Source organism: Eurypyga helias, unplaced genomic scaffold (genome assembly GCF_000690775.1).
Source record: "Eurypyga helias isolate BGI_N326 unplaced genomic scaffold, ASM69077v1 scaffold21987, whole genome shotgun sequence".
Classification (NCBI taxonomy): Eukaryota; Metazoa; Chordata; class Aves; order Eurypygiformes; family Eurypygidae; genus Eurypyga; species Eurypyga helias.
Genome location: NW_010261378.1, coordinates 1 through 23359, shown reverse-complemented (window position 1 = coordinate 23359; position 23359 = coordinate 1). Strand labels below are relative to the sequence as shown.

Here is a 23359-nt window from a genome sequence, read left to right as displayed (position 1 = left end):
ACCCTTTCTAGGGTAAAAAAGGGCAGAACAGAAAATAAAAGTTTGAGTGGATGAGAATATAAATTTCTCTCTCCAAGAGTTGAGATTACAGGATGACAGTGATGGCCGCAGTTGAAATGGCATCATCTTGGTGAGCTTGCAAGGCCGAGTGTCTGATTCAGACACCTTGCAACTGCAGAGCTTCGGCCCTTGACATGCTTTTAATATCACTGGATAAGCTGCATTGGGAAGGGTGACCAAGCACTGGCTCAGGTTTCCCAGAGAGGTTGTGGAGTCTCCATCCTGGGGATATTCAAAAGCCGCCTGGACAGAGACCTGGGAAGTTGCCTCTAGGTGGCCCTAATTGAGCAGGGTGGTTGGATAGGAGGCTCTCTGGAGGTGCCTTCCAACCTCCAGCATTCTGTGATTGCCTATGTACACTTCTCATGGGGGCAGAAATTTTAGAGGAAGCACAAACCTGCACTGGTTGCAGCGAATTACTGCCAGGAATATTTCAGGAGCCTTATCCCTAGGCAATGTACTTTGCTTCCAGCACCAACGCATTTGTCTTTAAGACTGAGAGGAAATAATGGAATTCCAGTAAAAATAAAACAGAAATCCAAAACAAGTAGCTAGCTGGTCCTTTTAAGAGACTGATTTGCTTTTGCTACAAGTGCTTTATAGAAAAACCTCTAACAAATGCCTTTACCCAAATAATTGGTGATTGCCAGCTAGCTAGTGACTGAAGGGCTTCAGAGGATTATTTTCCCACATTTTTCCTTCACTTGATAACTTTTTGTGTTCAGACATGTTTTAAAATGGGTCATGTGCTGATCTTACTTGCTCTTTAGGCTTGTATTTTACAGCCATGGTACATGTGTCTGAAATACGGTTTGTTTCTGCAGCTGGATGCCAGCAAACCATCGTGTTAAATGCAGCTCTGTACCTTGCTTTTGCTCCAACTTTGTTTATTGACTTTTCTTTTCACCAGTGGTGTCTTTTGTTATTTTCCCTGTCTAATATCGATTAATCCAATGTAGAAACACACTCATCATCACCAAACACTGCATTTTACTTGAACAGCTTTTAAAAAAACCAAACCACTAATGAATGTAAAATTCCTGTGGGATTGATGATCACTTCTGCTATTGGTATTATCTTTTATGCACTACATACGTTGTGTTTAACAGCTGATTCATGCAGACTAAAACCTTATGTGCTGTTATGAAACTTCAGCAGCAATTACTGTGCTTTTCAGAGATAAATAAACCGTAGATTGCTGCCATTTTGGCTTTGTTTGAATCATCTTCCAAGACATGAACTTAGGTTATTTCTCTCTTCATTGTTTCCACCATTATGAAGCCTGTAATTAGTCAGAAAACTAAATCAGATTAAAAAAAATAGTTTTCTATATGTATATTCTTTCATAATTACTCTCAGAAATATTTTACTGGGTCAGATTAAAGGATCACCTAGTCTGCCGTCAAGTCCCTGAATGAAGAACACAGGAAATCTAGGGATGGTGTAAGAGCAGGGCAAGGCAGCAGTGATAAATACCTTGAATACTCTTCTGTTTCCTCAGCATTTGCAGGTAGGGATCTTCCTGAGCAAGAGTTGATGTCTTACTATGTAATTGTTCTTAATGGCTTTTTCATCCATCATCTAGGATTGTTGTTTTTCTAAATCCACATCAAGTTTTCGTTGGTTACAGATCCTATGGCAGTGTATTCCACAGCTTGACAAAGGACTGTGTAAAGAACCACCAGCTGCTATCTAGTAGTTCGTTCTGATATCCCTACAGATTGTGTGGGGAAGGCAGAGAAAAGCCATTAAGTCATTCCTCAGTTTCCCTCTCCCCCTAGATAAAGCCAACCATATCCTGGGCTGCGTAGCAAGCAGCGTGGTCAGCAGGTCGAGGGAGGTGATTCTCCTCCTCCACTCTGCTCTCTTGAGACCCCACCTGGAGCGCTGCATCCAGCAGTGGAGCCCCCAACTTCAGAAGGATATTGCCCGGTTGGATCAAGTCCAGAGGAGGCCACGAAGATGCTCAGAGGGCTGGAGCACCTCTCCTATGGGGACAGGCTGAGAGAGTTGGGCTTGTTCAGCCTGGAGAAGAGAAGGCTCCGGGGAGACATTACTGCAGCCTTCCAGTACGTGAAGGGTGCAAAAGATGAGGATGGACATTTTAGCAGGGCCTGCACTGCTAGGACAAGGGGTAGTGGTTTTAAACTAAAAGAAGGTAGATTCACACTAGATACAAAGAAGAAATTTTTTACAGTGAGGGTGGTGAAGCACTGGAACAAGCTGCCCATAGGTGATAGATGCTCCATCCCTGGCAACATTCCGGGTCAGGCTGGACAGATAATGACAAAGCTAATACTTGGACAATAAGTTCAGACTTGGGAAAACTGGAGGCCACACCTTATTTTGAGAGAAACTGCATGAGTGTTAAGATAAACATAAATTCATGAAAATGGCTTTAAAATAACTGTTTTCTCTCAAATACTTGGTTACTAACATAACTGGATTCTGAACAGTTCTCTAGCTTGCAGTTACCTTGTTTTTTTTTTTTTCACTTTGTGTTAGACCTTCTAGAAATCAAAAATTAAAGGGTTGGTTTGTTTTGTTTGCTTTCTTTTTGGTATAGGCTTTTGGAGGGAGGATATTAAAGCAGGAGGGAGGGAAGTTGCTTTTCCTTCAGGATCAGATTTTCTCATAAAATAGTTTCTCTCTCTTCCTCCTAACATTTTGACTCCCTAGAAAGGACATTTTAATGTTTTTGATCTAACATTTTTCAAGATACAATGAGGTTTGTAAGCAGTATTTTCAGTTCAAAAGTATATGAAAATCAAGCTCTTTCCTCCTGGCTTATTGTATGTTTACACCAGAATTTAACTTAGAGCTTCTTCACTGACACTTCAGCCAGTTTTCCCTCTGATGAACCTGTTGGCTCTGCAAAGCTAGCTGTTTCAGAGACAGCAAGCAAACATGGCCTGTAAATTTAGAAATGGAAACCTGTTGTGTACAGAGGCGATGCTTTAGGGTAGTTTACCCACAGAATGGCTACTGGTAACTCTGCCTGTAACCATACGCAAAGCATTGTCGGTTATTGTGTGAAACCAAATGAATCCTTGCAGAGGTTTCCGTTTGCATCTCGACTGACTTGTGTTCCAGGTACAGACGGACGTTGGTGTAGATACCAAGCATCAAACACTGCAAGGAGTGGCATTCCCTATAGCTAAAGAAGCTATTCAGGCTTTGGAGAATTTGAAAAACAAGAAACTGAATTATGTACAGCTGGCAAGTATAAAATACTTTCCCTATTTTATAATATTGACTATAAATAGATCACCCACACATTGAACAATGTGCATCGATGACATACACTGATAAATTACCATTCTGTATTAGTTTAATTCAAATTTTTTTTCCATCCTGTCATGTTCTCTGGTTTGCTTTCTGTCTGTTAACTACATTCAGGTTTGCTTTGTTAACAGCAAATTGATATGAAAAATGAAACTATTATTTTGGCCAACACACTTCATACTGAACTTAAGGACTTGCCAAAAAGAATTCCAAAGGATGCTGCGCGTTACCACTTTTTCCTGTACAAGCATGCCCATGAAGGAGACTATTTGGAATCCATAGGTATGAGAAAATTTCCCAAGATGAAATTTCATTGGTTTGTTTTAAGTACTTCAGTAATTTTGAGGCAGAGAGAAAGATGTGTCATAAAAGTAATCTGTCTGTCAGCATGAGCATAAATCTCAGAGTCATTTGGTTGTGAAACTGACTTCTGAAGAGTCCTTATGTTTACAAAGTGGTGAGCTATCCCTTCTGAACACCCATAAATCCGTTCTCATGTGACAGCATGAAGATCCTGGCTGTTCTCTGATCCTCCGTTCGGCATGAGACACTTGCTGAAGCAAAAGAAGACCCAGAATGGTGTTATATTTTTCCCTTTCAGGGAGCACAGTTGGTTTGCAATGCCTCTCTGCTGTAAACGACTTTGATATAGGTTTTGATGGAGTGTCATTATGGTCTGATTTGTGCCGTTTTTCCCCTGCAGTTTTCATCTACTCGATGCCAGGGTATACCTGCAGTATACGAGAAAGAATGCTCTACTCTAGCTGCAAAAGTCCGCTGTTAGAAATTGTAGAAAGACAGTTGTGGATGCAGATAATTAGAAAGGTAAGTACACTGCGTATACTGGTATTTTCTTCATCCTCTGTTCCCCACTTAATCTCTAACCGTCTCTGCCACCACCTTCTGTAAACAATGGAAAGTGTTTTATAACTATTAAGGTTTGTTCTGAACAAGAAATACTTTTTGATAAAGCTTCAGATAGAAAGTTAAGTCATGGAACCTTTATTCTAGTTCATAATTTTTATATTTTCATCGCTTTAATAAACATAATCCTTGTGCATCAAGGGAGTATTTGAGAATACTTTGAAGGACTGTTTACAAGTAACATGACTTCATACTAAAAGGCCTGTTGTATTTTGAACCACAACACATTGCTGTTGTTGCACACTAAATTCCTATAACGCCAAGGTTATTTAAGGATTTTCAAAATAATTTCAAGCTGCAGATCTGGAGCTGAAACTGCTATCTTAGGAGCCCTTGATGGGGCAAACAAGGATTTGCAAGTAAGCTGATCTTTTCACGGTGACTGTGCATAAAGAGCTTCTTGCCTCCAGAGCCGAGACCATAGGAATGGCCCATTTGTGGAATACGTGACCTACGGTTATGTTCTTAACACTTGGGCTGTGCGTTCTGAAGAACTTTCAGGTTTGGTTTCTGGGGAGGGTAATGTCTACCTACAAAATAGCAGAGTTAATAGTAACAGTTTTTACCATAGCGACATGACTTAGTAATCATCAGTATGGATTTTTATATGCAATTCCTTTCTACAACAAGATGGATGCACACTGTGACTCCTGGAATTCCTGTCGACACAGTTCTGACGCATGTGCTTGTTACAGCAGTACCGTGGCTGGCCAGTCCTTCGGGTGCTGTGGTTGGCAGGCCATGAAGTGCTGGATGCTCAGCAGAGCAGGGCCAAAGCATTTCTCTGAATTCTAAATTCCTGAAAAATCCCAGTGGGTTTTGGCTTGAGAACAGTATTTTCTTTCCCTTCAGGTTTATATGCTTAAATTTTACAACCGAAACAAGCCTTTCGTTCATTACATTTGTTTCAACTTTTCCTTGGCTTGAATACCAGATGAGTTGCAGTAGCCAGCTAATGATACAAGCTGCTTGTACCTCCTCCCAAGAGACGTATGCACATTGCTTTTACAGTTCGTGTTTAAAGCACGTTCTAGTGAAATGTTTCCATCCTTAAACTGTGGAGATTATGTTGGGACAATGAAAAGTTTTTATTTTAGAGGGGAGAATAAGGAAAGGAAATTGTAGTTCTGAAAGACGACATGCTGCTTTCTTATCTCTTATGAAGGAAGTTACTTTACAGAGGAGTAAACAAGCACTTGTTTCCTGCATGGAATGTACTCATAGTTAGTATTAGAATCATGGGATCATAGAATAGTTTGGGTTAGAAAGAACCTTAACAGGTCACCTAGTGCAACCCCCCTGCAATAAGCCGGGACATCTTCAACTAGATCAGGTTGTTCAGAGCCCTGTCCAGCCTGGCCTTGAATGTTTCCAGGGATAGGGCATCAATCACCTCTCTGGGCAACCTGCTCAGTGTTTCACCACCCTCACTGTAAAAAAACTTCTTCCTTACACCTAGTCTGAATCTGCCCTCCTACAGTTTAAAACCATTACCCCTTGTCCTATTGCAACAGGCCCTTGTAAAACGTCTGTCCACATGCACGTTATGCTAAAACTGGGGACAGAGGAGGTTTCCTGACATTATGTACTGTGTAGTTGTGCTTATATTTCAGGAAAAATAATTAAGTCAAACCACACGTAAGACTGGTAGAAGTATAGTGGATTCTCAGAAAAACTACCTAGGATTGCTGAGGGTGTTAGGCACAAGGTGGGGAACATCTCATGCTGGCCTCTGAACATTACTGCACATATGGCTTTAATATAGCACGTAGAGCTTCAGCAAAATTTCTGTGTGTTTTTACATATGTCTTTAAGATGAATACGAGAAATGTCTTTTGGGTTTATTTGTTTGTTTGTTTTCCCTAGATTGAAATAGATGATGGCGATGAGCTAACTGCTGACTTCCTTTATGAAGAGGTTCACCCAAAACAACATGCTCACAAACAAAGTTTTGCTAAGCCGAAGGGTCCTGCGGGGAAGAGGGGAATACGAAGGCTGATTAGAGGTCCAGCAGAGACTGAAACCCCCAGCGATTAGAAACTGCTGTTTGCGTTTGTTGTGAAGTATTACAGTAAGAGATGAAATTCATGCTTTTGGTAATGAACTGAAATCATTCCATTCATAGATGCTAGGGAAAAAAAGGTCTTTTTGCTCTTCTGACCTCAATACTTCTTTATGTTGTTACATGATTATGTTTCTGTTGACTGTGTTTTATGACATGTGGAAGAGCTAGAAGAGGGAAACGAAGCTAGTAGCCCTTTATTTTAAATTAGAATCCATTATTTAATAGCTGTACATGTGACCATAAACTTTGCAGACGTAAGACTGTTAAGCCCATGTATTCTGTGGGTGGGTTGGAGCTGTATGCCTAGATAACCAACCTGTGTTCTTACGAGCAGCCTGTTGAAACCTTGCAGACTTACATGTGAGGGGAGCTGAAGGACAACGTAGCATTGTCCCGGATAAATCTTCATGCGTAGCTCTTAGGGACAGCAGTAAAACAGGTGGGTTTCTTCTGCGTTTGACACGACGCATTGTTGGGTTTTGTTGCTGTTTTGTTTAATAGAAAAGGTAAAGTAAAATCAGTTGTCTATCGGTTAATGTAAGTGTTCAGGAATAGCTGGATATTTTCCCATGCAAAAGCATGGTCGTTTCACATGCATAACTAGCTTTGTAGAACTGTCTTTTCAAGCAATCCGACATAAAACCACTACAGCTTTTCCAGACTTCCATACCACTTGTAAGCCTTACATACTAAGTAGTGAATACCAAGTAAAAGGTGATTGAAAGGGCAGGAGTTAGTATACTCAGCAGATTGTGGAGCTGCTTTCAAAGCAATATGCTTGAAGTTTCTAATAAATAATCCATTATCTGTGTAGTTGGATCTAAAACTGTGTAAAGTCAGTAAAAACTGAAAGAGCCTTCCTTCATAATGATGAGTTATTCTTGATCCTGATGTGTTTGCAGTATCGACTGCAATTTTAACTTCCAAGGTATTCTGAAAATGACTTTTCCTAAATGTTTGAACTTTAATAGTAACATAAATCTGTAAGGAAAACCAGCTAGGAGTTGAATAACTGCAGGCAGCACCTGGTTAGGGTTTTGTGTCCCCCTCCTCCCCCAAATACTAAAATCAGCCAGAATACTCTATACTTGATTGAGCCATGAATAATGTGTTTAATAGGAAGAGGAAAAATAGATGATTTTAGTAAGTGGATTAAAGAATGACTAGGTACGGAAACCAAGTATTGGATGACCTTAAATATTGAAAATCGTGCAATGAGGCAAATACTAGTGGATAGACCACAAGCAGGGACTTGCTTTTTGGTGTCCTGTACATGAGCTTTGTGTTTTTGGAATCACTTTTCTCCTTAAAGCTACACGGGCGTTGCAAGTCTCGGTTCAGTGCATCGGTGCTGGCTGTACACATCATACAGCTGAATCACCTGCCTGCCTGGTGGGAGAGAGAACCTAGTTTGGTAGGGAAACGGTGCTTTGACACTACTAGTTTTTGAGCACATTGGTTTCACCTTCCATGTTCGTGTGGCGATACTAGCTGGTTACTGACATCGAGGATCGCACTACAGACTGCCGCAGTTGCTGGTTTTACTGTGGTTTTTTTTACATGCAGGAGAAGTTTGACCCATCAGCTTTTTTCTTTTAATCTTACACACTACGTCAATCCAGTTCAACAGCTCTTGACCCTCATCTAATCTCCTGCTTGCCCTTAGCTACTGCCTCCTGTTGCTGCCTCCTGCCTTCTCCCTCTGGGGCACGGCGGCGCGGGGCTTTGGGGTGTTTCCCCTACGACGACCTGTCAGGCAAGCGTTGCTGTTTTGCAGACATGGCTAATGTGTGTGCGGTTCGTTGTGCACTGTAATTAGATGTATTTTAATGGAATCTTTTCAGCACACCTAATTTACTTTAGGTTTTGGGTTTTTTTTCAAGGAAAACCTTTGAATGTAGCAGTTAAATTTCTGTTGGAGGGGTGGTTTGAATTTACTGCTCCTGCCCACGTCAGCCATACCAAGGATGCACATACCTTTCTACGCTCATTTGAGCCACTGAAGTTCAGCTTTTCAGTACCAAACCTTTTAAATAAGGAACAGTTTGACCCAATATGGTTTTGGGGTGGGTTGGTTTTTCTCCCTAATCCTGCCCTAGGTAGATGAGGGTAGGAGGTAGAAAGCTTAATCTGGAGGATGGGGAGAGCAGGTGAAGTGATAGTGTGAGAGAGTTTGTAACGAGCTGTATTAGTTTGGCCTAAACCAGATGTTGGAAGTTAGCTTACTCAAAAATACTCCATGTGGGCGTGCAGCACCCTGAGCAGCCAGCGCAGAGCCGTGTCCTGAGCAAATTTCCCCCTCACCTTTCCCCTGCAAGAGAACTGTATGAAGTCTCGCACTGTGACAGCCTCTCTGGGCCTCCTGTAGCTGTTCTCCTGACAGAGCAATAAAAGCACCCGACCCTTTAGGGAGATGTCACGTTTGCATCATTGCCTCGCGTTACACTGCTGCTGTTAACGAGTGTTCAGAGCCAGTGCAAAATGAGGGCATTAATGAGTTACTCCTTTACTGTCTCTGATCATTTAACAATTGAGAGTGTCCATTCAGAAGTGGTGGTGGCCTTCACAGAGCCCCGAAGCAATGCAGCTGCGTGCAGTTAACCCACAAGCTATGAAATAGTTGTCAGTTAACATGACAGGTAATTATTTTTGAAACGTTTACGTTGCAGGGTAGGGAGAATTTGGTGTTTTAAAACACTCCTGTCAGAGGTTTGTAAAACTAACCAAGGAAATGATTGCTCTATTACCTGGGTAAAGACATCAATAAAGGAAACTTTGATTTAGGGTGTCTGTGTATTCAAAGAAAACCACCTTCAGATGCTAAAATTAACTAAGTTTACCTTCTCTATTTTGTAATTTACTTTATAAATAAAGATTGATGCTTTAGTTTGGTGTTGTCTGAGTCATTTCTTTAACAAAGATCTTCAAAAAGCTCTTCCATCCTTTTAAAATGCTGAAGTAGTTGATCAGTAATTTAAGTTTATCTGTTGCTACTTGCTCAGCATGAGGTGTACTATAATTAAACTACTCAAATGATGTTCTGTTAATGGGGTTTTTTGTCTAAACAAAGTAGTTTGCTTGAAGTTTTGCCCTCAAAATTTAAGCTGAAAAGAACATTTAGTGGTTTGGCTTTTCTTTTAATTGTCCTGCCAACACAGCCCCAAGGGGAAGTTGGTGATAGGGTGGTTTTGCAGTTGGAAGAAGGAAACTTGAAGATGTGTGGAACTAGGATTTGGAGAGTAATGTTAATGCAAACTGCCATACAGGAACAAAGCTGTTCCTGGAAGGGGAGCAGGAGCAAGGTAAGAGGAGGGAACAGGCTGGACTTCTGTGTGCCCGTGAGTATCAGAAGCAGTTTTATTTGCCTTTTGGTCAGTGGTTGTAAACTAAACGCTCAGCTGGCCAGCCCAAACCTAAAGATGAGTCAGTGCTTCCCCTTTCAGGAACAGGAAGTGCTGTGGTTGGTAAAAGGCGTGTTGGCTTAAAAGGCAACTGGCCAAACTGATCAAGAGGCTTAATAACTAACGAAGACCTCGCATCCTTTTCCCAGTTACCGAGCTGCAAGCTGTACCAAGCAGCCGCATTCCAACGTGGTGTCGCTACATCCGTGTCCTGCTCTTGTGCTCGTTCCTCAGCCACGGCCAATGGCTCATGTCCTGGCCCTGGGCTGTGCAGACACCTCTGGTCTGACCGACAGCAGCCATTCTGTTACCTCTGGCTGCATCCAGGGGGAGAACTGTTATCCTGCATTAAGAGGTTTCCTTAACAGCCATTTTCTTTGGCTCGTTAGCATTTGCTTTTATCCTGCAGCTACTTTCTAGGGTCTTGGTTGGAATTGCAATAACTCACTCTTGCTCTTCGTTCCTACTTCCTTCTGGGGGGTGATGGAATTGTTTCATGTCACAGTTCTCTGGATCCTTGTGCAGAAGGCTGGCTCTTTCCCCAAGAAAAGTGGTCCTGGGATGTGCCCTGCAGCACCCACCTCACCAAGAGAGGATGCAGGCCCACCACGCTGGCCCTATTCCTACCTCGAGGGCATCGCCCTCATGCAGCTCCCTTCACCCAGCAGGAACTGCACCAGATCTCTCTCTCCCCTCCAGTTCTATGGAACTAGATGATCCCTTTGCTCACAAAGAACTGGAATGACGGAAGTTACCAGTTCATGCCCTGGAAAGCCTCACCACAGCGATTACTGCAGCGAACCATCCTAGGCTGGTTTAGTGTTTTTGCAGGGAACAAAGGAAACAGAAGTCAGCTACTCTTAGTCCCTGTCAGCACCTACAGGTGCTGACTTCACCGTGTGAGACCTCAAAGAAAGATCTCGCAGGGGAAAGCTCCTTCTTGCACCGTGTATTTCATCAAGTTCCCGCAGAAGCTCGCTCGCTTCATCTAATCGCTGAACGCCTCACGATTCGCTCCTCGCCAGAGCAGTGTTCAACGAGTCCGAGAATTGCCCTCTTCTCTTTCCTGACACGATAGCTAACACACTTCGTTTTCAGCGAGCGAGGGAAATCTGCTGCCAAGCCCTAGGTACCGGCAGCCGCCCTGCCAACGGTCAGGTCAGGTACGGCAGAACAGGAACTCGCATGCTCGTAGCCAAGAGTCTGTTCAGGGTTAGAACGTCACAGCTGGTGTGTAGACAAAGCCATCCTACCGCAGCAGAGGTGAACAGCGCACACCGGGGGCGTATTCCTGCTCCAGGGAAGAGTGAAAAGCAGACGTGATCTGCTAAGAAAGCTTCCCATAACGGCCGGAGGAGATGTTTAAAACTGGAGAAGGGCTTAAGCAGATTTTATTCTGGTTTAGCTTCACGGCAGCTTTTCTCTCTGCGGGCCCAGGCCCCAGGCAGCACGGCTGTACTCCGTGCAGCGGGCTCAGCGCAGCGTTACTGTCAGAAATGCAAGCAATGTAAAGTGACTATTGTTTCCAGGGCTCCAAGTTTTAGTAGCAGAAATAATCATCTGCAGTGATCCTGCAGAGTTTTTGTTAACAGCTGTTTACAATTTCTGCTCGATAAAACCGGCCGTTCAGGTGGATACCTTTTTCTAAATTAAACTTAGCAGTTTTGGAAAGTAATAAAGAATGAGTTAATAGCCAGAGATCTCATGATCCAAATACCACAGTTAGGAATCACATGCCTTCCACAAAGAGAGAGGTGTCTGTCCTTTTTCTTTGATAATCCTGGATTATCAATGTAGCTGTAAGCCAGGCTATTCTCCTCCCCCTAAGCTGTCAAGAAAAGTTCATAAGGTGCAAAAAAGGATTATATTAAAATAACCTCCTTCCTTTACAACGGTAGTATTTCCATACCTGCTTAGTCCAAAGCATCTGGAATCTTACTTCATTCCATTTTTAGTCTGCTTTGATCTGTCAATGCATCTATTTTGGAAGGCTTTCCATGTTGCTTTTTTAAAAGTCTATCTTAATATTTATTAATATGCAGACATACTCTTTTGTTTGTTTCTTTTTTTCTTTTTTTTTTAAAGAGCTTTAGTGTTTGACAAAGTAAAATTCAGAAACAGTCTTAGAATAATTATTCTGGCCCCTTTAATAAAATATATCATCTGTGTTTATAATCTACATGGAAACTTCTCCACGAATGTAAAATACTCAAAAGTAGCAGAGAGTCTTCCTATGAACGAAAATTAAATGGTTTGTCATCATACACAGTTCACTGGAAGAAAACCAGGTGGGTTTTTTTGTATCTGCACTGCAAGGAAATTATTTTGTGAATCCTTAAAACCAAAACCCAACCTATCTCGCTGCTGCAAGACAAGCATCTCACAGCATTTATTTTACTAAAACCAATCCTGAGAAGCCTTTTTGAAAAACAGTCACATTCACACCCACTGCCAGTCCATTCACGCCGACATGAACGCTCAAGCTGAAATGCTAAGCGAAAACATTCCACCCTGGTACTGCCATATGCCTTTGCAGCAGACATACCTGATCCTTGGAAATCAAAAGAATCAAATAGATTCCTATGGAAATGCGCTTAAAAAGCTGCGGAGAAGATGTACCAGCGCTGCAATTGTGCGATACAAAACAAAGCTGTCTCATGTTGAAGGTCCCAGTGGCTAAAGGTGAGGTGAAAAGGCAGCTCGGTTAACAAAACCAGCTCCGTAGTGACAGGCTAACAGCACACCTTCTATGCGGACCAGAAAGTTCTGAAAAGCAGAAAAGCAGGTAATGGCACACTAAATGCTAATACAGTATTTGCTGCTGGCATCTGCTCCGTTTCAAAAGCATCTGTGTGTCAGAAGAAACACGCATCAAGTTTTTATCTCTTGTAGATGCTGTTGGACCTGCAGGAGAACAGACAGAAACATAAACCAATCCTGTAATGGCTCATACAGGCACACCCAAAACACGCCTTTTATAGGAATGGCTACATACCATCTTAATGTCTGGCCTTCTGTTTTTTTTCTCATGCAGACACTGATCAGCAACTGAATACATTTTATGAACTGAAGGTACATCCCAGTCATTCATCTTCCTGTCAACATAATCCTCAACAGTTGCTTCCTCATCCTCAATTTCATCCTTGATACCTAACTGCAAAAGAGTTCGAACCAACGAGCAGGTAACGTAAGCGACCGAACACTGTATTCCCCATCAACACTTTGAACACACTTTTGAGAGTTCATTCCTCTTCCCAGCCACTTTTCTAGACGAAGAATGATGACAATGGCTCAGGAGCATAATTATTCATCAGTACCTGCAGAAACAGCCTGTGACACTACAAACAGACCTTACATTTTGATTATAGATTATTTCTAATTGAGTTAACATAAAATTGTGAAGCAATTTTCTTTAAGCTGCATCATACAACTTTAACTGTCCCAGTTCAAGGCTCAGTTTCTTAGTACTGTCTCTCTTTAAGAGAAGCAGCATGCTCAACAGATGACTTATGTTTACTTAACCCACTCATACACAAGCTTAAGTGTGAATAATTTCTTCTTTTGTTAACTTTATAAAGCCTTTCTGTAAACTAAGGCCTCTTGTCACCAGACTCGATGGCTGCTACATCTATTCTAAAGGAAATTTCTAGTCTGAAATAAATCTTTAAATCTGACTGGTTTAATCCAAAGCTCTCCAGCCCCAAGACACTTGGAATGAGTTACCTGGAGTCACAAACACTGTTTGAGGAATACACCTCAGGCAAGTCAGCATGGTAAATGAAGTACGAAATAAAAAGTCAGCAAGTAGAGGCAGGTCTTCTGCCTTCAACTACAGGTCAGTCTGAAATTGCTGACTAACATCCAACTACCCCAAAATTTTCAAAGCTAAGGATGGCACATTACCTTGCACTGACGGTTCTCTTTGTGCTCTCAAAAGTACATTACAAAGATAAACTGTACCAGCCAAATCATACTTTATATTCCTTTTTAGATCCTATCTCGGAAAAAGCCCTGCTGCAAAAAAAAAAACCCAAAACCTCAAGATTCAATTTGACAGGGACTGAGTTCTCCAAGGCCTTTACAGGGATCCATAGGATAAGCGTTATGACACTTCAGAAGATACAACTTAGAGGGAAAAAAAAAAAAAAAAAGAATCTATTAATAGTACACAGGTATTCCTAAAAAAGTGGAAGAAAGTGATCTGCTATCAGCCAGTACAGAACAAAACCTACCCAAGCCTCCATGCTATCTCATACTTAGTAAATGGGTAAGTCTTTATTGGAAAAAATATTCTAGGAACACCTTGGATGAAGTAGTTCAGAATTTAATTTTAAGCTAAATAAAAGGCAGAACAGCCTTGTAAGACTTAATTCAAGAGAGTGAGGTCTGAGATATTATTTTTCTAATTAGTAGATGAAATTCTACTTGAATAGTAAACCAGAAAACTAAATTCAACCCACCCCTCACATTGAAAAGAAGCCCTTACATTCCAAACTTCCCTAAGGTTAAAAACACAAGGTATATGCACATTATTAGAAGTTTAAGAAAATTGATACAGGAATGTTAAGAAGTATAAAGAAACAACTGAGATGATAATATTCTGGCGAACGAGGAACTGTCTGGGTATCTGGGTGCAAGAGGAGTATGCTGATAGGGCATAATGGTGTTACAAGAAGCAGTACCAAAACAAAGAGAATTACAGTATCCGATGGGAAGGAGATCACCTCGGGAACTAAAGAACCTTCTACCAGCCAAGAGATAAAAGCTTCAGCCTCACCTCCACAAGAAACATTGACACAAGAGCTGTTTTCCTAGCTACGTATTTTGATGACTAATTTAAGTGTCTCAGAACCTGTTAACTGGTTATGATTTCATATAAAGTGATCCTGGAGCAGGGATGGGGGAAGAGAAAGCCAAAAGGAACATACCAGTAACTGTGGCTCACGCTTTTCATCTACTGGAGGAAGACCCGTTATTATTTCTAGTATGACCTAGGAGAAAAAAAAATATGGAAGAGAAAAATGAAGCCTAGAATAATCCTTAGCACATACACCATGTGCAAAAAGGAGCACGACCCCCAGTTCTTCAAACAAATGCTCACAGGACCTGTGTTTGGCCAAAGACAGCTCTCTATACAACTGTTGCTCCTACCTTTATCTTCACTAACTGTTATTAGCAGTGTGGCTTCTGAGCCTCAACACAAGTTTTTCTCACCCTACGCTGTGTTGCTTCAGAGCAAGAGGGAAGGATTTCCAAACTATGCAGACACAGTCTCCGGCCTACCTCCCCACGAAACTAAATGCCATGAAGGAAGTGGTCAATAGCAATTACAGTCTTGGATCTATTCAGAACCGATTCATTATTCTCCCAAATATTAACCTCTTGCCTTTTTTTGTACTCTGCTTCAAGGCAAATCCCACGCAGCCAGAGTACTTTTGGTGCTGAAATATGGTAAAATACAATTTTGGAACATGTTCTTTAATTTTTTTTCTTTCCAGCCTGTGTTACATTTTTGTGCAACACTGTCCAAGAAGAAACAAATGTTCCACGTTACTTTAAATTACATTTAGCCAAAACTTGGAATGTTATTTTACTCTGGTCTTTCTCATGCAAACTGAACATTTTCAAATTATTTTAAACCAATCAAAGATTAGAAAGACTATCTTAACAGCACAAATATTGGGAAAAAGAAAAATGAGAAATCAGAGTAGACTATTTAATGTCAGATGTTCTTGATTTTGTATGCTTTATCGTTTAAAAAAACCCCAAAAACTCATACTGCTTCCCACGTTCTACTTACTACTCCAAAACTGAAGATATCAGATTTGGGTGTTACTTCTCCTCGCAGAGCTTCAGGTGCCATATAGGCGGTTGTTCCAACAATTCTTTCAGTCATGACTGTTTGTGTGAACGTTACAGACGCTCTTGCAAGTCCAAAGTCAGAAATTTTGGGCGTGTATGTATCAGTTAATAAGATATTTGCACTGTGGGGATGGAAAAAAGAAAAGAGAATTTCCCAAACCAGCACAGTGATTAGTTTTTATAACAGTCTAATAACACTTTTGTAACCAAATGCAAACCGCTATTTTGGCTCTTCCTTGAAATCTAAGATATTTATATGGTATTCATAGATTCATTCAAAAGATAAGAGTTAATTTTGTTGGAAATAGCTCAATTTCAAAATTAGTTTCTCTACATAAACCAAGAGCTGGCTGACAAGATCCATCCATGTTTTTTCTTGTGCATGCATGCACAAAAACCCAAAACCCCACCAAAAACCACCCCCTCCCCCCATAATCCTACAAAATACAAACAATTCTTATAAAAGACCGATTATTAGAGAAGCTGTTCTAGTGCCTGTGTGGTTATGAATTGTCTCCACATGTCATAGCAAGATGAAGACGGAAGTTAATCTTCGTAGACGTCTCTTCATCTAAGTTTTACCCAGCAGCATTATTATTAACACTAATAATGTTTATTGAACTATTCACACTGCAAGTGCAAGAGGTTGCAAAACAGAATCCAAACAAAAGAACCCCCCATCCTGCAATATGATCAACTCACAGCATTGAGAAGGGTAGAGTAGCCTAAGGTAAGAAAATACGTCCCTTCCAGTCATTACACTTGTCCAGAGGCTTAAGCAGGGAAGAAAGAAGAAACAAATGGTCAAAGCAGCAAGCCCATTCTGTGAGGCAGCTGAAGCAAGAGCTTGTTCCTCGCAAGCTGGAAGGTCACAAACCAAAGTGGCCTATGTTTAGCTGAGTTGCCAGAAGCCAGAATGCTACTGAAATATGACATCCCTGACACCCAGTCTATCACTCAGATGATCCTTCTTAATCCATGGGAGTAAGGCGTTTGGGGCTTTTCTTCAAAGAATTGGACTGCTGTGGTGTTTAAAAAAAACCCACAAACCCAAACCGCGAAGTGTATCAAAGGGAGCAGGGGAAACATGGTTTAACAACAAGTGAACATACATTATCCTTGAAGAACCCTGAACTTCATGAACCTGACTGAAGTAATTCTACTGTCTTCATAAGAAATAGCAGTAAGTCAAAGGAGACAGACTGAAGAAATGTTCCAAGAAAAAAAAAGGTGGGTTTTCATCTGAAAAATTCCCCATTTAAAAAGCCATTATGTTCTCTAACAGCAGCTTTTTCATAACAGAACTTGTGGGTGTCCTTGCAGCACTCAAATAACTATCTGATAGTAAGAGATTACAATAGCCTCATAATTATCTTTAGAAGTCTGTACTGGTCATATCCTTGTGGCACAGACAAAATTATGGTGATGGATGTCACTTGCAGAAAAGATTCTGCCCTTGAATGAAGCAATGCTTCTTGCAGTCTGTTCTCTCTAAAGTGACTTTAATGGAGGAAAAAAGAAAAAACTGAAAGAAAAAAGGAAAAAGGGAAAATGGAAAACGCAGCCAGCAATAGTCAGCAGCTTTTACCTTTTAATATCTCTGTGAATATGATTATTATCATGCAAAAAGTTGATGCCATTTGCTGTCCCTTGAACGATTTTACATCTGATATTCCAAGAAATTGGTGGAGTGCCATCCTTGAATAAGAATAGAGAAAGGCAATTAGAAAGGTGAAATTCATATACATATAAGTTCACATAAAACAAAACATACAAAAACCCCGCAATCCAAAACAGACTTCTAGCTATGTTTTGTGGTTTTGGAGTAAATTGTTAAAAAAAAAAAAAAACAAACCATTAATAGCATACATTTCTTAATTTACTTGAGCAGAGATACAGGCATTTGTCACTTTCTGTTCTTCCCCCTGCATTTTGCCTTAGATTAATTCACCCCTTGCAAAAAGTGTTCTTGATATTATTTGTCTCTGACCCCACAAGGCCAGCTGCACCGCAAGAACTACCCGTCTCTACTGCATCTTCCACTTCGTACCGGCACCCATACCATAGCCTTTTAACCCAAAGCAAGTAATTCAAGGCAACCAACAGTTTTTACTAACAATGAGAAGTCAATTTTCCAGCGTTTTTGGATTTAACACTTCTCAAGAGTTTAGCTCAATTCATGTTACTAACTAGACCTCGGAAGTGAGGACACCTACATTTCAAAACCACTTCCTAATCGTGTCAGTGGCCAAGGGAAGAGGATTAGAGTATCTCTCCATTCTACCACCTCTCTTGCTTGCTCCTCCAAGTCCAGACAAGAAGATGACAAACACAAGAGTCCATGCCTCACACACATCCAAGGAAGTCACAAAATGAAGTTATCAGCAAGAACACAATTCAGTAAACACATTCCTCACCTCTTCAACTTTATCAGAAGATTCTTTCTGATTTATAGATCCTGTTTAGATTCTTTACAAGGAAGAGACAAACTTTGTAACTCATAAAGAGCTCAGTTATTTCTACTTTAGCTTTCAATTACCCCCAATCTTTTAACCTCATCTGATGATAATGGCCAGTTACATGGATGAACATTTTCATATTGCCCAGAACTGCTCACTTTTACAGATAAACTTGCACTGCCTTAAATAAAACTTACATCTCTCTTCTGCACTGATTCAGGTAAAACCAAAACAGCCTGCACCAGTGTAAGTGTGCTCAAGCAAACCAACCAACCTGAGACAGCAATGCTACCAAACATATCCAGTCCTTTCCCGGACCACTGCTACTCATTCTCATCCTAACAGCACTCCTTGCCCCTTGAGGCAGAGGTATTTGTGCAGCCCTACAGAGGAAATGTCTCCAGGTGAAAATTAAAGATTTTTTTTCAACAAGTATGTTTTCAGCCTGATTAGTTCCCAAACCCAGCTCTTCCTCCAACTAGTGCTTGATCCAGTACAACAGGAAGACAGATGCAGAAAAAAGCACACTGACATTTTAGGTCTGGGGGCGTGGAGGGAGCTGAAGTAGCAGCAGTTTAAAACGTTCAGCAGATTACATCCTCAGAAGCTGCATTTGCTTAGTAAAAAGCAGATTTTTGAACTCCTTCAACAAACCAACATGGACACTCATCTACTAGGTTAACTCTGGGTTACTATTGGTATCACTCTAGCAAGCAACGGGTTGTCCATACACAGAGTTGCCTCACTCAAAAAACAAAAAGGCAACTTATTTATTAGAGGCCAAGGCTAGAAGATACATCATTTGATTAAATCAAAAGCATTGCATTTACACAAAACACTAATTAAAAAAAAAATATTTCTCATGTATTTATGCAGTTCAGAAAGAGACGTGCAGACTGTGAACATTGTGTTCCAACCGCTGTTACAAGGGCAATGAACGAAGGACAGTTTCACAATGCCGAATCTCAAGAACTAGTCCAAGAACACACCAGTGTCAGAACGGGGAACAATACTGCAGCACTCTTGGCTCCGCTCGACGGAGGCACAGCAAGCCCAAGCTCCTGTGCCACTTCAGGTACTGGTACCTGACACTGAACTGTCAGCCTGCTTTGACCTACATGTGTCTAAAACATTTATACAGAACACTATTGGAAGGATACTGGTTATCAGATTTGTCTTGTAGAAGACAGAAGCAAGTAGTAAAACACTGTTTGGCCACTGCAGTTCAGTACTGGTTCAAAGCCATTTCACAGATGCCGACACTTTAGAGAAGTAAGACAACTGAAGCTAGAAAATATTTTACTTACCAGACAAGCAAGTCTGTCAAGCAACGAACCGTTGGGCATGTATTCGTACACCAGACACGGCTGAGCACCATCACTGGAGAAACCAAGCAACTCTACCAGATTCTCATGCTGACACCTACAGACAGAAATTTCTAATCATATACGCTCTGAAAGTCTCCCAACATCTGAGGGAAATACAAGGCAGGGGGAGCTTGAGCCCCAATTACTTGTTCCAGCCCTACTCCGCACACCCAGGTTTCTGCAGTGGCACTTTAAAATGAAGAGAATACAGTCATGTTGTATATGAAACGATCTAACTTAACATGAAAATCGTTGTTATGCTAGAAAGCCGAAAATAACTGGTCACACACTAGTTAATGTGTTATCTGCCACCTCACACTCCCATGAAAGGCTATAATGGAATTGTATAACTCTGTACTCACTTTGCCATCAGTTTTATTTCTTGATCAAACTGCTGTTTCAAGTCCTGAACACTAACATCAACCATCTACAAAAGAAAATATTTGATGTTAATATCGCTGGCCATATTAAAACGCACTTTCATTTAAAAAAATTGGAATTGTAAGCTTTTTGTTAATAAGTTACATGTAAGAATTACTTAAGCGTTTCCAATACTTTTCTACTCAACTCGAAGTATCAGAACATCTTTTTAATTCCTTGGAACACAACATTATGGGGCAAATGGATCCAGTTTCAACACAGTCACCAACTGACCCATTTTATTTCACTGCAGTTACCCACCGGTTATGAAGACTAAAATTCTGTGACAACACCCATTTAGCTTGTGAATCGCTCAGCTGATTCTGAAAGGGAAACCGCCCAAGCACCCCTTCCCTTTCCCACTTCTTGTGTGCAGGGGAGGGAGGGGAACTGGGCAGTTCTTCTTCCAGAGAACTTGCCTGAGCCACTCAAAGGAGAGCTACAGAAAGGCTTCATCTCTGCTGACTGTGCCAGCTCACACCACTCAGGGGACTTCAGGAAAAGGTTCTCAACCCAACTCATGTTTAATGTGGTGACGCTTTTTGGAGTGTATCATTCAACACTCTCCACAGATAAGTAAGTCTATACCACAAAGTGCACAGCCATTAAAAAGAAAATGTCCAGGACAACTCACAGCAACGAGCTTCTTGACAGCCACGTTTTTGCCGCTGATGTAGCCTTTGAACACAACACCAAAGCCACCTTCTCCCAGTTTATTACCTCCAGCTGATTCTGGTCGCGCATCAAAATTATTTGTAATGCTTTCCAAGTCGTGAAACGAGAAATTATGGAAATCTGAAAGACATATATTTGCCATTTAGCACAGAGCTGTGTTTCCACTTAAGTGTATTGAATAGATTTTCTGCTTCAGTTCTATTAAACCAAAAACTTTGTACCACACAAATCCTGACATAGTGGAGCCCTACTTCCAGCTTTGTGATATCAGAAAACAAACAAACAAACGCAGATAAATATATATAATTAGCTATACATAATTATCCTCACAACTAGCACTGTAGCAGCCTTCTGGCTGTATTATTTGTTAAAACTCATAATACAGGTAATAGAAGTTACATGTGCAGCAGATCAGAGCGCTACACTGGATCAGATGTAAAAATCTATCTGGGTCACATCATATTTCTGGCAGCAACCCAAAAGCAGATCTTTAGGAAGGAATAGAACAACCATACACTTTCCTAGAATGCTTTCTTTAGCCATCTTTTCTCCAACATTCATAGTCATTTCTGACATGTAAAATCCAGCTTTAGCACACAAGATGCTGAACAGCCTACAAAACCAGTATTAAAAAAGGGCAGCAGGATTACGTGCAGCACAAAATAAATTGCTATTTAATTAACAGTCAAGTTTTCCATCACAGTAGCAGCCTTACTGGCAAGGTGCATCTGATATTCAGACATTTCATCACCCAACGTAAATTCATAGCCACACAGAACAAGAGCAAAAGCAAGATGCTGTTTCCCAGAGATGCAGGATGGTAAGAATACAGCCATTACTGTAATGCATGGCTATGATTTATTTTACGTGGGGTGAAGGACCCATCAGCAAAAAAAGACTGTACTTAATTCTACCAAACTAAGTGCCTACCTGTGTTACTGGACTGTGAGCTGCTATTTTCTTGACTGAAGTAGGAAGGAGCTGACTGTTGCTTCTCAGTACTCTGAACTAAAATAGGCTTTAGAGATGCCACTTCTTTTTCCTGTACAGGCAGTTGTTTCTCATGTATAGGCATGGTTTCCTGTGAAGAAAGAGGGAAGGTAACTTCCTGTGCCACCTTTACAGCTTCTGAAAATGGAATTTAGAAAAAGTGTTAACAACATTAGGAAACAGAAAAAACAAGTAACATTAATGCCAACATTTACTAAGATCAGGAGACATGTAAGAGTCATGAGGTTATACTCTGTCACCATGTTTAAACTGCAGATTCTTAAACTTTAAACTTTTCTTTTAACTCATTGCAAATAATGGAAAATATATCCACTTTTGGTTACTTTGACCTAATCCTTTCTGATTTTCAAGGTACTATGAAGCTCTTCAGCATCTTAAAAAAAAACCCTGAGAACGCAGTACAAAATGTACAAGAGTAACAGTTACCTGGAAGCAAAAGGCTTGCTGGTGCTAGGAATTGATTCCTGATCAGCAGATCCACAAGATCAGCCACTGTACAGTTTGTTGTTCCCCAGTCATACAGCAATTCACATGTGGGGCTTTTTCCCATTTGTACAAATGCCTCAAATCTCCTTAAAAGATAAATTAAAACCAACATTAAAAAAAAAAAGTGACCTCAAGAACCATGAAGAAGGGGAAGAGATTAAAGGTAAATGACCAAAAAAACCCTTTCAAAATTCTGACTGTACTGAACTGTACAGTTATTCACAATTCTTCTGAAAATGCAGCTAAGAAAAACAAAGGAATTCCAACTCAGGGGAAAAACATGCAAGTTATGGGAAAAATTAAGGAAAAATATACATACATGGCTTCAACATTTTGTCCAGGACCCATAATATATTGGCATATAGGACTAGCAGAGAAGACAAAGTCAGTGAGAGACAGTGGGCAAGTCACAGCCAAATCAAATGGAAAAAAATTCCAGTGTTTTCCATCTATTTGGCATTCACACTTCATTGTGAGGTGGGCATTAAGCAGAAATTGAGATCCAGTTGTCTGACTGATGTATTATCATAGAAAGACAAACAAAGATTCAGTGCTAACATCAGTAGAAAGACCGGAAACCCAAGATGATAACGCAGGGTATTTAAAATCTCACAACCTTTGAAACAGCATAAGGATTCAAACAGCCCTTCAAGCAATGAGATGTTCATAAAGTATTGCTGACATTACTTCTCCATTAAACTCGTTAAGTTTTAGGCCTCAAGCTCCCTACGTTTGCTGGACATTTTCTCGGGAACAGTGAACTAGGAGTTATGGTCCAGATGCCTCTAGTGCTGTTCCTGTGTGAAGATGCACAATGAAGTCAATGTTTACTAGTCTCTAGGGTACAGAAAGTTACACAGCCAATGCTGGATGGCTAGAAATACCTATGTCTGTGGCTCTAATTAATTCTAATTTCCTTAGTCAATTTTCTTTGGCTATAGCTTGTCTGAAAACTTAACTACAGAACCATTAGGAGTAATTACCTTGAGTTCCCTAAGGAAATGGGACTGGAAGATGTAAGTACCTACTGGCACACAAACTGCAACATGTTACAGTAATGGGATGGACAACGGTATTTGTGCTAAACAGTTAATAAGGTTATGATCTCTGTAGGACCTTATATGCATTTGGTTGTATCTGCTTTCACCGGACGGGTCGGTTATATCGACTGCTAATTTCTTCCACCCTTCTTGCGGATCGATGAAATCTGCCAGCCGCCTCATGAGCCCGTAGCTGATGCAGCGGACGTACGTTGAGGTCGTCACGGGCTTGTTCATCGTCACCTCCTGCGGGACACACACGGCGCCGTGACCGACGGGATTCGCCGGTCAGGCGTCAGGGCCC

General features: G+C 40.9%; 2 protein-coding genes across 2 annotated transcripts in view; one reads left to right on the top strand and one right to left on the bottom strand.

The window, feature by feature from the left end:
* TWF1 (twinfilin actin-binding protein 1) overlaps nucleotides 1-6400 on the top strand; it is a gene marked incomplete at its 5' end in the record, with an annotated part of 13095 nt that extends 6695 nt beyond the window's left edge. The window contains 4 exons of the mRNA XM_010155358.1: nucleotides 3154-3279; nucleotides 3477-3627; nucleotides 4049-4170; nucleotides 6136-6400. Coding sequence (XP_010153660.1) covers nucleotides 3154-3279; nucleotides 3477-3627; nucleotides 4049-4170; nucleotides 6136-6306 — 570 coding nt within the window. The remainder of the gene's footprint in view (nucleotides 1-3153; nucleotides 3280-3476; nucleotides 3628-4048; nucleotides 4171-6135) is intronic.
* Nucleotides 6401-12606: 6206 nt separating this feature from the next.
* Nucleotides 12607-23292, bottom strand: IRAK4 (interleukin-1 receptor-associated kinase 4). The gene is made up of 11 exons (XM_010155357.1): nucleotides 23132-23292; nucleotides 21956-22101; nucleotides 21449-21646; nucleotides 20478-20638; nucleotides 19786-19850; nucleotides 19364-19478; nucleotides 17186-17295; nucleotides 15536-15719; nucleotides 14664-14726; nucleotides 12731-12889; nucleotides 12607-12639 (listed from the first exon to the last, which is right to left on the bottom strand). Exons 1-11 carry the CDS (start codon nucleotides 23290-23292, stop codon nucleotides 12607-12609), a joined length of 1395 nt encoding a protein of 464 aa, XP_010153659.1.
* Nucleotides 23293-23359: the final 67 nt, after the last annotated feature.